General features: G+C 34.2%; 1 protein-coding gene across 2 annotated transcripts in view; it reads left to right on the plus strand.

Moving 5' to 3' along the window:
• Positions 1-16,780, plus strand: part of Epha3 (EPH receptor A3) — a 303,404-nt gene that overhangs the window by 227,077 nt on the left and 59,547 nt on the right. For both annotated transcript variants that reach the window (XM_085685664.2, XM_048422806.3), the window contains exon 6: positions 15,496-15,620. In XM_085685664.2, coding sequence (XP_085541790.2) covers positions 15,496-15,620 — 125 coding nt within the window. The remainder of the gene's footprint in view (positions 1-15,495; positions 15,621-16,780) is intronic.

Raw genomic sequence — 16,780 nt, forward strand, 5'->3', positions numbered from 1 at the left:
GCTTTTTGGGTTGATCAACATATGCTCATTGGGTTGGAGGGTTTCAGTCCTATCAAAAGTTAACTAAGATGAAGACTGCTCCCATTTAGAGGAGCATTTAGATGAATATAGTATATGCATTAGAAGTAAATTCACAAAGTATTTCAATTATAGTGATAAGAATGTTCACAGAATCTTAAGACAACTCCCCACTCGGTTTTATACTATGTCATTTATTTGACTTTTAAGACACCTCTCAAAGATAATGAGTGAGAATCCTTCAGGAATTAAATTATTTTATCATAAACACTTTAATAATCGTTAGTAAGGAAACAAACAATGAGAAAGATTGCAACATGATATTGTTATATTGTTAATTTAGAAGGAACTCTAGAACTATGAGGACTCTTAAGATAAGCTATACTGTTGTTACATTGAACAAAATGGAAAAACCTTTCATTTCAAGTATCCTATTTGAGAAGGAATGGAATAGTTCATTAGATTCACAGAAGTGAAATCTCAGGAAAGGAGAAGAGTACAGAATTAAATACAGATCACAAACTTCAAAAGTTTAAAATTGAATTCTATTTATCTATAAAATTAAAATTTGCTTTTCTGTATTCCAAGAAGTACTCTCAGGAGAAGAGAAGTAAAATAGCTACGTGATATGAAATTGAATGGGTCAGGAACACTTGTTGAACATGAAGATTTAGTAAAAATTTCTTAGTATTTTAATTCCTATCTGATTCATTTTATGAAAGGAGAAAAATAATTCTAACTTTTCATTTCTGAAAATTAACAAAGGAATAGTAAAAATTATCAGTAATTGAGCTTTATATAGATTGTGTGTATAGCTATATAACATGTAGCCATGTACACATAGACATAATACACAACACATATGTAAAATGAATATGTTATAAGTTGTATATGCATATGCGTGTCATCCAAGTTGAACTTTTAAAAATAGACATCCAGATATTTCATTGAAATAGATTTTTGTTTCTATATGATATATTCTGATTATGTTTTCACATCTCCGGCTCCTCTAAGAGCCTCCCTAGTTCCTCACATACCCAAAATTATATCCTTTATATTTTCCATCTTTAGAAGAAAAACAGATCTCTGAAAATCACAACAAAAAATTATATAAGAAAAATAAAAACAAGCTAAAAAAAAAGCAAACTGAAAAGAAAATAACAAAGGAAAAGCACAAGAATCTCATACATACACAGAGACACAAACACATCTGTACACACACAAAACATAGAAAAACAAAATCATAAATCATACTATATAAGCAAAGATCTCTGAGTTTGAGAAATGTCCAAGAAAAGTATTGTAAAACAAAAAAATTCTTTCTATTATTTTTCTTCATTTAAGTATCAATTTTATTTGATTTCTGCCATAGATTTTATGATGGCTAATATGTTTTGAGTTTTAGTTTTATTAAATATTCATACCAACCAGTTTTTAAATTGTATTTTCATATTTAAATGCAAACTTAGAGTAGCAACATACAAGTTTGGGACTTATTTTTTTATAATAAATTTGTTGGGAATGTGTTTACATCTTGTGAAATGCACCCATTTCATGGAACAATGTTGTGGTTTTACTAACTTTACTGATGGATACTGTTAACCTCATAAATTTGTTTTAGAATATGTTCACCTTTATCGAGCAATGACAATGAGTCCATCATTACACTTACTTTCATTTTTAATGAAAACCTTCAACTTAAGAATCTATACATTGTAGAAAGGAGTTGCGGGCAGGCATGCTTTTCATCCTGCCCAGCTCCCACACGGCTAGCTTAGCCCCAGAAATAATAACACATAAGTTGTATTCATTTAAATACTGCCTGGCCCATTATCTCTACAGAGTTAGTTACTGGCTAACTCTCACATCTTGATTAACCCATTTCTAATAATCTATATCACACCACGAGGTGTGGCTTACCGGGAAAGATTCAGCATGTCTGACCTGGTGGCTGGCTCCATGGCGTCTGCCTCATAGCCCTCTTCCCAGCATTCTGTTCTGTTTTCTCCGCCTACCTAATTTTCTGTCCTATCAATGGGCCAAGGCAGTCTCTTTATTGACCAATGAAAATAACACAATAGACAGATAACCCTCCTCCATCAATACATAATGTGCATTTTCAACAACAAAACTATTTAAGTTTGCTTCACAAGCATAAAAATAAAGGTTTGGAAATTTTCCAAATATTAACTAAAATGGAGTGTTTTCCCTATAAGTCTAAAGAACACACAGGGCCATCTTAGAATATTTTCTGTGTGTCAACTAGTGAAGATGTTGGGATAATTATTGGGGTAAGAATCCCAAATACCTACACCGAACTGAAAGCCAAAATTGAAGAGAAACAAACATTACTATATTTGCATCCACATAATTTTCCTTTTAGTTTTCCTTACACAATCCAAAAATAAAAGAACTTCAGGCAATTTTCTCTAATGTGCTAAAATTTTTATGTGCTGAGAAAAATTAATCTCCTCCAGTTCTCGGGTCAGTTATGTGCGGTATTTCTAATTAGAAAAATATGCACCAATACATTTCCTGATTTGGATGGACTAGTGAATTAGAATTGCTTCAACATTCATGGCTAGTTGAAAGATATTTAACAATTTCTTTTTTTAAAAAAAATGACTCTATGCCTGAAAATGAAGAGGTCAAGTCACAGGCATGGGGGATACTTCAGCAGGTAGTTTTGCCTTTGCAAATTCTCCAGTCGTGTTTTCTTCCTGGGTTTTTAAAGCTCTCTGCTCATGAGGAGTAAAGTTATTCATTTCAACTAAATGTTTGCACTCCTTGATTGAGAGACGAGGGTCAGAGAAGAAAGAAATTTGTTTGGAGCAAAATGAGGTTTGGAAGTATTACTGCCTGCTGACACAAGCTTAGCAAGCCAGAAAAGACATTTTGCAGACATAATAGCTCTTGAAAACAGCAAGTCTCTGCTGGTGTTCATCTAGTTGTATAAACTTGCAAACATGTCCAAATCAGCTTACTTCCCACCTGCTACTTTCAGAAAAATAGACTACAAAAAATTGATAAACATGGTTCTTTTTTAGCATGTAATTTGTTATGTTTGAATTGGAATTTGATAATTAGTTTAGAATGAATGTCTGGAAATTATGTAGAAGGGCTTATCAGGTTGTAGTTATCAAAAACATTTAATGTTCCATTGTATTTAGTGTTAGGTCATCTACTTTGAATTTGCAAATAAAAACCTTGTTGTTTAAGATCTCTCCCATGCATTAAAAAAACTTCTGGCATCTCAGTGACATGAAGTTTGGGTTGGTCACGAAGATGATTTTATAGCAATCAAGATATTTAACATTCTTTAAGTCAGTAACCTATTAAGTTCTCTCTCTTTTGAACCACTTTTGTCCTGTGTGTTTTAAGGGCAGTGAGTACTTCTATGTCTGAGTAGGTTGACTGCATCTGAGCTGGTTTCTAAAATCTGATTTCCAAATGTTCAGGCAGACGCCATAGATTTCCTGTTATGGAAGCCTTGGGTTTCTACCTCCCTAAAGGAAGGATCAACTATACCATTCTCAAGAGACCTTTGCGCTCTGCTGCAGTAGGAGTCTGATGAGCTTGGAGGAGGGCCGCTTGGCTTACATACAAGCCATATGGGCCAGACAGCCACAAGCCATGTGCTAAGCATATCTCCAATTATTTTAATTTGTGTTTACTCCCATATATATGATAAATAATACTTAAATGAAACATGGTTTCTACAATATTTAAAAATGAAAAAAGATAATAATAATAAAGATTCATGACTCATAGAACAATGAAGAATTAAACAAGAGCTAACTCATATATGCAAGATTTATAAGGAGCGTTATCATACCTCAGCAGATCTCTCTTTCCCACTTTCCCAAGGATGTACTGAAGTGTGAATGGGGTTATTGCAGGCCCATTGTTGAACCGATCTAAATGAATGTGTGCATGTGTCTATGCGTATGCTTCTAACTCTGGCACTTTCATTAAACTTGGCAGTTGGACAGTTGTGATACAATGCTCCCAAACAGTTTATAGTAACAATGAATTAATTTTTATCTTTTTAAAAAAGTGTTCTCACTCTGAAAATGAGAAGATTCAGCCAAGATTGAGACAGAATGCTGATCTGAAGTCTCACTTATGCTAACCAGGGACTGGGTTGCTCAAGATACATGTGTTAGGTTGTGATTTAGTGCTTTCCTCTCATCAGCAATATAATGCAACTAAAATCCTGGAGCCTAACCATCAGAGGCACGGGAGCCTCAAAGGTAGTAAGCTTGTAAGTGTAGAAGTACCTATCCTTTAACTAGTGTGTGCTGCTGAAATCATATATTACCTTAGCTTTTACAGGCTTTTTAAAACCTTGGCTATAAATTAAACATCAAAGACACTGTACCACAAAAGTCTCTTATGGTCTGATTGTTTGTAACCCCTCTAAATTCCTAAGTTGAAACCTAATCACCAATGTGCTGGTGTTAGGAGGAGGGACCTTGGGAAGTAGATTAGGTTCTAAGCATGGCGCTCACATGAGTGGGATTATTGCCTTACAAAGACTGGTAATGTACCGTATATTTCCTAAAGTGGGAAGAAAAGTCTTTGAATGCTTTCACCTTTAAAAAGTGATAAGTATTTGAGATTTCAGATCTCCTTAACATAGTTTTCTAAGTACTGTGAAGAAATTGATTGTTGCAATGGAGCGCCCAGCCTTTTTTAAAACACTGTACAATGAATGCACTCATGTATCAAAATATCACATTATCCAAATGAATAAAATATATGTGAATAAAAACATATATATTTTTGCTTGTACGTGTAGAAGCAAAAATATAATATTTAGAAGTTATAACCAAAAGTAAGTTTGTTGTTCAACTTCCCCCAAACACATGGTTTTCCTTGTGACATACAGCCACAAGAAAATACTCGAAGGTTAATCAACAAATAGATGTGACTGAGGCATGGGGAGGTGGCACAGACAAGAGCTATTGTGAAGTTTCAATGAGAAAATCAAAGCAGAATAAACCTGATTCTGATTGGCTAGTTTAAATAGTTGTGGTGTACTCTGGGGAACGGGAATTGGCTATCTCTTTGCTGAGATATGACTCAGAGACTCGGCCAGAGGCTGACTACCTGCTTGAGGGGAGGAGTAGATAGTAAGGCAATTCACTATTATTAGCAATTTGTTTCCTTCCTGTGATTCACTAGCTTCAAGTAGCAGGTCATTCTCAATGGAGAAAGACATGAAGCCAAAGCATGAAGAAGATATAAAATAATATTTTTAATTCATACAGTGACCTACAGAAATATGATCATATAGTCTAGAAATTTCACTTATTGTAAATTGAGATACTATTTACACAAAAGGACTTGGCAGATCATAAATGGTAAATTCCTATGACAAACATACATACCTGAAATGTATAGAGAACGATTTCTTTCGCTGTAGAGTGATCTCTGGTTCTGCTGTCTAGTCTTTAGCTACAGTGTTAATTAAAATTTAATTTTTTAAGACCAATGTGTGTTTTCTCTAAGGCCTAAACATAATATAGCTTAATAAATGTAAATTGTTCTATTTTCTGACATGTTGCTTGAGGCTGGAAACAAAACAACACAATATGATAGATCACTACACAATAATGTTCTCTCAAAATTTTTAAAGTGGAAATTATCTGAAAATCTTTCTTATAGTAACTGTGTGCTTTAATTACACCTCTCAATTCTTCAGCTAATTGAGACATCAGGTCCTTTTTTGAAAAGCCCTGTGCAGTGTCCCAGCTGCATCCAGAGTTAAACCATCTGTGCTGTGCTAAAATGTAGTAACTCCACCCCAGGCATCACGATTCTAAACAAAATAGTCATCATAGCAGGCCTTTAAAACAAGCAGAGTAGTAAAACCTCCATGTGATTAGCCTGCTTCTAATCAGAATTGTGTTCTCAGTTTATTTGGGCTCAATTTCAAATGATCACAATTCTCCTCATTTCACTTCTTCACTAGCATCTAACAGCTTTCTTCCTCAGCCTTTTGGGATCACCGATAATAAGAATGAGCTTGTCTGCATTAAAAAGTTCTGTCTGATGTTTTCTAATTGTTCCTAAGATTTCATGTTTACTTACCTGATTATTTTGTTATTACTTCATACTTGTAGACACAACTTAATTAAACATTTTTTTGGTTAAAGAACCAAGATGAGGTACTGTCTAGAAAAGCCCAGCATTCATTATGGACTTGGACTCTTTCAATTCCAGAAAAGAATTTTTTCTAAATTTTATCATTAGTAAATTATAAGCAAACAAAATGTTGCCTAATTAAGAATTAAACATTTGGTTACCCTCTAAGCTAAGTAGCAAGTTTTGGACATTTAAAGGTATTTAGAAACTTAATGGAGCGAGTAGTTTCTCAAACTATTTTTGGCATTATAAAGGAAGGTTTCTTTTCTCTTCAAGTGGATTATTTTTAGTGCATTTGGAATGCACTTTGCTAACTTGAAGCTCAGATAAATACTTAGAATATACAGCACATATTTTTGGATATAAAATAGTAAATACTGCATTTGAAACTTGAACTCAGAGTTAAATAACTGTTTAAGAATTTGAACATGTTATATTTCAAGAGCAATGGACTTAAAAATAGTATATAGGTATACCAGAATATAGGTATACCAGAATTTAATTTATTTTGTGTTAAAACGAAATATATTCAGGAGCTCTAGCAGCAGTGGACCTCCTAAGTAGGGCAAAAGTTCAGGCTAGAAGTCCTCAGAAATTTACCACACTCATTCTCACAATCTTGAATAAGAAAACTTGATCTCTAAGAACAAGGATAGTGAACCTGAAATGGCAGTCTCATGGCCCTTCAACAAACCTAAAGAGAGAAAAAAAATCATCAAAAGTCCAGAACCATTTCTCTAAAACTATACTGATACTGAATGCACAGGTATGTGTATACTAAGACGTTAGAATTCAACACTTTCCAAAAGAGAAGAGCAGGTGTAAACAGCTTTGTCTGTTCTGGTTTTCATCATTTATTACATAGATAATTTCTAATTATTGAGATTAATCATTTTTAAAAGCTCTTTATGTTTTAAATAAAACTGTTTGGACACTATGAATTCTTTTATATGAAAAGTTGTACATAGAACCATGACATTTATCTCATGGACTACCTAAGCCCATGGTTCATGGTAAGATGCTTATGATTCCATTCAGACACTAGAGATGGTTTCAAATAATGAAAACCTTTATATTTAAGGATGCATTTGAACATGCATTGAGAAAATAAAAAGCAGAATTTCAGCTTCATGAATATATGAAATTAAGGTTTCTGAAATGAATCCTTCCTCTTACTCAGTGGTTCTTATCTTCCTAATGCCATGACCTTTTAATACTGTTTCTCATGCTGGGGTGACCCCCCCAACCATAAAATTATTTCATTGATATTTTATAGTTATAATTTTGTTACTGTTGTGAATCATAATAAAAATACCAGATATGAAAGATAACTCATATGTAATCCCCATAGGGTCAAGACCAGCAGGTTGAAAACTACTGTATATACCTCTAGGTTTTTTTTCATTACACTGTGAAGACTTTGAAAACTATCCTGAGATCCTTAGAATTCAATAGCTAAAACTTCTGTTGTTCAAGAAATTTGGTACTCAGACACCCGAGTATCAATTTCACTCTAATGGCCACTATTTACTTTCAGGGTGCTGTATGTTAGACTGTTTTCTTTCGATACCAATGATTCATTTGAGAAAATAACTTTTCAATTTGCTGTAGAGTGCAGATGATGTATTTTTTCTTTTATATGTAAATTTTAGTTATACATTTGGTTTAAGTTTTGTTATTTTTAACATATAGTGCTGAAAAAAATTTATCCTTTAAAAGAATTGGACTCAAAATCTGTTCTGTATTCTATCAAAAGCTAACTAAGCAGCATGAGTAGAATGGAGCGAGTCTGGCTAGAAGATGAAGTAGTATGACTGCCTAGAAGATAGAATAATTACCTTCTAGTGAGAAGGCATAGTGTTAAGAAAAGTCATAATACGGTAGGCAGATGTGTTGGCATTCCCCTTTAGTCCAGACCTCGGAGGCTAAGGAAGGAGAGTGGTGAGTTTCAGAATACCGAGGGATACACAGCTGTAGATTGCCCTTCTTCATGACTTCACTTCTCATGGTTTCACTAGCCTGACATTAACTGTGCCTTAAAATATTAATGGAAAATCCTAGGAATAAACAATTCATAAGTGTTAAATCATTCATGGTTCTGAGTGCTATGAAATGCCATGATAGTCTTCTCTGGCCCACCCGGGATTTGAATCATTTCTTCGCCCAGTATCTTTCTACCCTAACATGGCACCAGGTTGTTAGTTACTTAGCTGGTTCCATGGACAGACACCAAGTAGGTGCTCGAGGACCACAGTGCTTACATGACTTTAGAAAGTTTTCATTTTAACTAATGTGTTATTTTGCCTGCTTTATAAATTAAACTCTTCGTATACTTGCATGCAGAGAAAAAATATAATTTCTATAACAGTGTGGTGTGTGGTTCAGATGTCAGCTCAGGAGGTCAGGAGTGATAGCTGCCATCAATGCTAACAGAGGAACATAGAATTTTCATGACAACTTTATGTATAAATACAGAGCAATGAGTCAAATAGCAGTTACATTACATCTTTAAAGAAAGACTTAAGTTATAAAGGAATAGTCTATCATTCTGTGGACTATATTTGTGAAATGGTTGCAAACTCAGGCATTTTTCAAAGTCAGCAATTTAAAAATATAGGTGTCTATGTCTTTCTCTTGGAGCTCATTATCCCATAGAAATTAGGAATTACTTAACAGTTGATGTTCTGAGACGCTGAAGAATGAGGAAGTGTGTATTTCACTTGCATCATGAATGGACAACTCATTAGAATATAAAGAAAGTGACAGTTCTGAAAATTGAAAGATGAAAAGTATTGAATCCAATGTGGTGAATATGATAAGCCTGTTCTAAAGACGGAAAACTAGAAGTGAACTATGAGATAATATGTCAGCCTTCAGTCGATGGAGAGGATGGTAAACCTGGAGAAGATACAAAGAGGTCTAACTCTCCTACCGTAAACGGGTGCACCAAAAACAGCACTGTGTGTGATCGAAAGGGGGAGAGCAGAGAACAAGTTTCCGGAAAGTTGAGTTGGGCTGGGATGATGGAGAACATTCAGCTATGAAAGATTATCCTAAATCAAACCCAGGAGTGCTTCTGGATTTAATAGAAGCGTTCATGTCGGGAAAATAGTGCAAAGCAAATGTTCTTAAGTAGGCATTGTAAAGAATGGTAAGGAAAACCAAAGGAATAAAGATTGAACGGCACGTCTGACTCAAAAAAAATCTTTCAACCTTTTCGTCCACAATATTTTCCCATAGAGATAATTTTTAAAAGTCTTGGCTCACTTGGACGAGAAATACTGAGCCCTTTTTGTTATTACTTTAGCTTGCACAAACTACTGACCACAGAGTTACCTCAGACGTTCATTAGAAATTCCCAAACCCAGAAAGAGGAAGGCCCCAATAAAAACAAACACGCCAACCCAGACCTTTTGGGAGTTGCATTTTAAAGTGTTCACTTCCTGAGTTTAAGGAAGGGTTTTACTTTAGTTACAGAATAAGAATGCATGAAGTTTGAAAAGCAACATCGTTCAAATAATAGACCCATGCCCTATCTGTCACCAGACTTGGAATACACTGGTGTTCATCTTGTGTCAAAAAAGTCACAAGCAAAACATACCCTATTTTTTACACAATAATTTCACACAGGAAAATCATTTTCCAGCAAACCTTTTTGGAACAACCCCGATATAACTTATTTTCGTGTTATTTCAGAACAGGGAACCAGGGACACAGGTTACATTAACCATGAAACTGTTATCTTTCTTCTACAAATAAATGAAGAAAAAAATCTTTTAGAAAGAGTTCTTTTCTACATTTAGGTTGGGTCTGAACTGTAAATTTTTATAGGTTATGTCTGCCTATCACACACCTGAATTCAACATCGCATGGTGCTGAATCAAAAGTATTTCTTTGCTTTGGAAAAGAATCCAGAGACCCATTCAATTCCAAATTTTTCTAAACTTATGTATCCTCAAAAAACAGATTGAAAAGCAGTTTGCTTTGAGCTATCAGAAGGTACGTATTAAAAGAAAATAAAGGGGGAAAACACATATCCGTCCACTCACCTGTTAAGAACGCAGCAACTCTTAGTTTCATGGCTAATGAACTTTAAGAACCATGTACAAATCCACTGTGGCATGAGTTAAGAATTTATTACTACTTGCTCACATATAAATCTAGGAGAGCATCTTGAAAGACAGTTGTGTGATGTATGAGCCTGACCCTCTGCACCAACCTTACTATGTTTTGTTATGTTTTTTTTTTACTTTAAAGAAACATGAATATAGTCAATATCAATTAATTAGGTATATTATTGATGTTATGTCTTCCTTCTGTTTTGTTTTATAAAGGACTTACCTCCTAGTTGTACCCTATAGCAGCAAAGCTAAAATCACATAATATCTTCCTTGTAAAAGTTTTATATATCAAATATATATCAATATATATATTATATGAAAGAGTTTTATATATTAAAACAGGTTTTATAGTAATGAAAAAATATTCTCACTTATTTCATATTTTTCTCTATGCCTGTCTTTTTTCTCAATACATTACCTAGTTAATAATAGTTACCTGTATGAAAGTTCATTTAAGTTATCAATATCCAGTCTGTCCTCTTAGTGAGAAAACAATCTTAGTTATGTTTTGCTTGGAGTAGGTTAAAAATACACAGTTAAAATCCTATGCAAATTTATGAATGTGTTTCTCAGTAATGTCTAGTTTGCCTACTCAACATTCTCGTAAGGAAAACACATACTGAGGTAGAGTCTTGAGCCTTGCACACATGAGGCGGGTTCACCACCACTGAGAGACTTTATCCTTCATTTCCATTTCTTAAGTTTTAATTCAACTTTTTTCACCTCACATACAATTGCCTTCATTGTTTTAAATGACAGTTTTGAAAAACAGAGAAATCAGAAGAAAATTGGTCAAACTGATTCTATAATACAAATGTAGTACTGTATTATTTACACAGACAAATTAATGGACTTCTGAAGACAGAATTTAGCAATTAAGACAAGTCACCATTCTTACCTGAAAATGAAAGAAATATAATTTAAATGACATTTTCATTAGCATTATAAACTGTTTAAGGGCACATGAAGCATAGATGAATTAGAATTTAACATGTCAGCTGAAAAGTGCTTTAACAAACTTTTAAAAAAAATGGTATAATTTAATGTCCCTAGAATTTGTGTGCCTGCATTGTGATGTACTGTCTGACCATTATTTACAAGGAGAGAGAAAAACAATTCCTGTTAATTATTTATTAATACTAAAATATTAATGAGCATTGCCTAAGAGTAATGAGCTTTCGGATGATGAACCTGGTTGAACCATGCTGCAATGCAGCCAACACAAGGGGCGTGTATTTAGAGAGCAGAACAAATGACTTAACATGGGCCTAAAAGCAGCAATCAGAAAAGGTTCATTTAACATAGAGATGGCACAAGCTTCAAGCAATTGCCTCTACTTAAGTAAGTGTGGGATTACAAAAGGCTATTTATTACAGTCCAAAGGGGCCCTACAGCTTGCTCAAAAACCTTTGAAGAAATCCAACAGTTACAAAGTCTTGCTCACTTCAGAAGCAGTAAAATTTGGGCAGACCCCAAAAATGCCTACAAATGCTTTCATTACAAAAGTTAATACAGTCCTCATCCCACTTTTCCTGGACCTGAATTTTTTCTCTCTCTGCTGCTTATAACGAGCAATATTAGACCTGGTTATTTTCCAAAACTACCTTGACATGCATTTTAATCATAATGAAGTATAATGTAGCTTCACAAAGATATGGAATCAAATGTAAGACTTCTTGTGCTTTAACGGAAAGGGTTTCAACATTAATGTCTCTGAAACTATCTGTAAGTAGTTTGCATTTTTAAAGAAAAGCATTCAAGTATGACAATATTGATGTGGGATTCCCCTCTGTGTTCTGTAAATACCACTGGTTAATAAAGAAACTGCCTTGGCCTATTGATAGGGCAGAACTTAGGTAGGCAGGGAAAACTAAACTGAATCCTGGGAGAAAAAAGGCATAGTAAGAGAGAAGCCAGGAAGCCACCCTGGAGAGGGCCATGAGAACTTTACCTGGTAAACCACAGCCATGTGGCAATACATAGATTACTAGATATGTATACATAGATACATGTTTACATAGATACCCAGATACTAAAAATGGGTTAAATTAATATGTAAGAGATAGCTAATAAGAAGCTAGAGCTAATGGGCCAAGCAGTGATTTAGTTAATACAGGTTCTGTGTGATTATTTGGGGGCTAAGCGGCCAGGAACTAACTAGCAGTCTTCTTACAACACACTATGCTATTTGTGTTTTCTTCAAAATGATGAAAAATAAAAATATTTGCTTCAGCAGAGAAACTATGGAAACTTTTCTTAGTTGTTTACATAAGATTTAAATGTGGTTCCAAGAACATTGAGGTCTATATTTTTAATAGCACTTGGATTATGAATTTATTTTTGTTTTAGGGCAAGTAGAGACAAAATAATTCTTAAATTTTCAATATAGCTGCTAGCAATTTCTGCTATAAATATTGAATATGTTTATGTCAATTATAATGAAAATGAAATATTTTGCTCTAAATTAACTTCAGGGCAGCAAAGGTAGGGGAGGAAGTCAATTTCCATTTAAAACAGAATATTGAATAGATGAAGAGCAGGCCTGAAAGGTAAATGAATTCAACTGACTTAAAAATATCACTCTCTCTTTCTTTTCCTTTTTTTTTTGGAAAGGTATTTTTTTATTGATTTTATTGAGCTATACACTTTTTTCTGCTTCCCTCCCTTCTCCCCACCCCTTCAACCCTCTCCCATAGTACCTATGCTCCCAATTTACTCAGGAGATCTTGTTTTATTTTATTTCCCATGTAGATTAGATCCATGTATGTTTCTCTTAGGGTCCTCATTGTTGTGTAGGTTCTCTGGGATTTTTTTTTCTTTACATCTAAAAGCCACTTATGAATGGCTGTACCAATTTTCACTCCCACCAAAATGCAGGAATGTTTCGTTTACCCCAAATCCTCTCCAGCATAGCTTGTCATCAGTGTTTGTGATCTTGGCCATTCTCAACAATTGTAAGATAAAAATCACAGAGTTGTTTTGATTTGTATTTCTCTGATGGCTAAGGATGTTGAGAATTTCTTAAATTGTCGTTCAGCCATTTTGGATTCCTCTGTAGAGAGTTCTCTGTTTAGGTCTGCATTCCATTATTATTTTTTTTGTATTGGATTATTTGTTCTTTTGATGACCAATTTCTTGAGTTCTTTGTATATTTTGTAGATCAGTCTTTTATCTGATGTGGGGTTGGTGAAGATCTTTTTCCATTCTGTAGGCTGCCATTTTGCCTTGTGTCCGTTGACTGTATCCTGTGTTTTACATAAGCTTTTCAGTTTCAGGAGGTCCCTTTCTGATAAAATAAAATAAAATAAACAGTTGATTTTGGTCAAAAAGTAAAATCTACATTTTTCTTTAGCATAAAATATTTTATTTTCATTCCCAGGCCACTTGGGATAGCAATGCATTCATTAGAGCTGAAGTTAATATTGGGATCTTACAAACAAAAGAAAGGGGAGAGTGGAAATGTATTGTAACAAATGATAACTGAAGGGGTGCAAGTGATGGCTAAGAAGGAAAGCTCTACTTTTAGAAAAGTTATAACTATGCAAGGCACTTGGAGACAGGGAAAGTTTGAAAGAAAACCTGAATATAAAAGTTGTCATGTGGTGACAGAAACATCTAATTAAGAACCAATACAAGTGAATGCCTTTAATCCTCACTCAGGAGACAGAGGCAGGTAGATGAGTTTGAGGCCAGCCTGGTCTTCAAATCGAGTTCCAGGACATGCTTTAAAGCTATAGAGAAACCATATTTCAAAAATCAAACAAACAAACAAACAAAAGATCAATATGTAATCTAGTGATATTCACTCATATGGGAAGAAAAAAATCAAATAGTGCTTTATTTCGTAAGAATTGCTATGAATTTATAGTTTCCTTTTTTTATTATTTGTGAGTATAATTCCAGTGACTTGAAACATCTAATTCAGCTAACAAACGAGGTTATAATGACAGAAAAGCCCTATTTTGATCTTTCTTGGATGATGTTAGAAAATTTTCTTCAAAAACAAATAATATAGGTCCAGCATTTATTTAATTTTTATTCAAATTATACATCGTGGTAATCAATGTATTGGTGAGGGCAAGTTTCCATTTTTTGAGTTAAGTGAAGCAATAAATTTAAAAAGAAAGAATATAAAAATGTAGCAGTTTTGTAAGCCTGAGTAAACGAGGATTCTGGACACGACTGATATCATAAAGTTGCTAAAATAATTAAAAATTGTTTCATTCATGATGAAATGACTTCAGTAGCTAGTGCATCTAAAACTCTCTGAGTTTTTGCTTGGTTTTTATGCACCAATGCAGATTGGTATATTCCATTAGGGCAGAGTGCCATAGCTCCCAATAGGGCATTTCAGTTATCTTATGAACCCAGACTTGATCTAAGTACCTGGGTTGATAGAATGTAATTTTCTTTTCAACAAGAGAAAATTTCTTCAAATGTATTTCATCTTACGTTAGAAACAAAGGTGCCTATATCATATATGGCCTACATTAATGGGTTTCCATTACCATTTCATGATTTAGATAACATATGTGGAATCATCATTAAATAAGGCGATTTAAAATTTATCTGTATAACTAATGCATATAGCAATCTCTTTATATTTCCTATTACATTTTTCTTAAGAAATGAAATTTAAAAAATAGGATATTGGTTCCTGAATATGTATGTTTATTCGTGGAATTTCTGTTAGAAGCCAGGATCTACTGTAATATGTTATGTATCATACTGAATGTATAATGCCCTGAATATTACCACTACCTATGGATATCATGGGACTCCTTGTGCATAATGGATTCCAGTCCACTTCCAGAGCTACACATGAGAATGTTATCAATGAGAATGAGCTGAAGAATCTGGCATTAATAACTTTGCAACATTATAACAAATAGGTAGTCCTGATGTTTAGTTCCATGTTTTAATACATCAAGTATATTTCACTGCTTCCATTATAGTAGTGGATTGAAAACATCTGCTCACTTGCCAGTAGTCCACAAGCAGCAGAAAGTTTCAGCTCATTTTCTATAGGCGTTCATGCATCAGGGATGCAGTCCAGCTGCTGGAGCAGCTCAGGAGGCCAGATTAATACTCGAGAGCCTTGGACATGGAAGAGAAACAAATAAAGGAAAAGGCAGTGGTAGACTCTGTGCTCTTCGCCTTTTCTCTGTGTTCTCCCACCCCTTACTCTCTCCTCCATCTATTACAGCTCCATCACCTGTCGTGACAATTAAGAAAGACCGGACCTCCAGAAACAGTATTTCTTTATCTTGGCAAGAGCCTGAGCATCCAAATGGAATTATCCTGGACTATGAGGTCAAATACTATGAAAAGGTGGGGGAAAAGGTGTTACAGGGTTGGATTGGGTAGAGGAAATTCCTATTATCTCATGAGCTACAGACACTCATTCAAATAACCCAATGATGCTGCTTATGAGTGGTGGAGTCCTGTTTATAACCTAGGGTTGTGTGACCTTCCTAATTTGTAGGTAGAAGGAATCTAGAAATCGTGTTTTCAATTCCTCTTTTTTTTCTACACAAAATAGTAACATTAAAGATGTTGCTTCCAAATGTAAGCCAGTTAGTAATGACAATAGACAGGGCATCTAAGTCTGTGCTCATCAAAACTCCTCAAAACTCCTAAAATGTTAGCACTTTTATAGTTGTTCCTCAGACAGTTGATGAACATCATTATTAAAAATATTAAGTAATAAAGGAAAAGATTTTAGGCATGAAAAATTGTGCTTGCATAAATGTAATATATATATTCAATGCACTTATAATAGCATGCAGTCATTAATTTAAAAATAATTCCCAAATAAACATTTTGAATATTTTACTAGAACATTTTACACAAGATCTATCTTCTTTCATGCTTACTTTGGTATAAGGAATAAACAGGGCCTGGTTCTGAGAATGAGAGCAATGATTTTCTTTTAATGAGTAAATTAATGATGTAAAAATAAATTCAACTCTGTTCATTAATGTAGTAGCTCAGATGACATCTAAACAAAATCTTTGGTTAATGGTATCGGTAATTAAGAACTAAAAAGACAGGTCAGTTGGTAAACAGTTTGTTGCATAAGGACCAGAGTTCAGATCTTGAATAACACATAAAAATCCAAGTGTAAACATGTGCCAGGATTCCCTGAAGAACAGCAGAGTTGGATATAGCAGGATAGCTAAGGGATATTGGCAAGTTCCTTTCGTCAATCAGTTAACTTCATGTATAGTGAGAAATTCTGTCTCAAAGATAAGGTGGCAAGCAATTGAGGAAGACAATTTGGAATCTGTATATACACAAACTTAAAGAAAGGAAAGTAAAGGAAGTATCTGTTTAATGACCATGTGAACATATTCAAGAAGGATAATAAGCTTCCACATATATTCATTTTTAAACAGTACTTGAAGAAATGAGCAGTGTCAGCCATGTAGAGCAATGATTCTCAGCTTTCCAAATGCTGCAACCCTTTGCTACATCTCTTCATGTTGTGC

The sequence above is a fragment of the Myodes glareolus genome, chromosome 2 (genome assembly GCF_982192425.1).
Source record: "Myodes glareolus chromosome 2, mMyoGla1.1, whole genome shotgun sequence".
Taxonomy (NCBI): Eukaryota; Metazoa; Chordata; class Mammalia; order Rodentia; family Cricetidae; genus Myodes; species Myodes glareolus.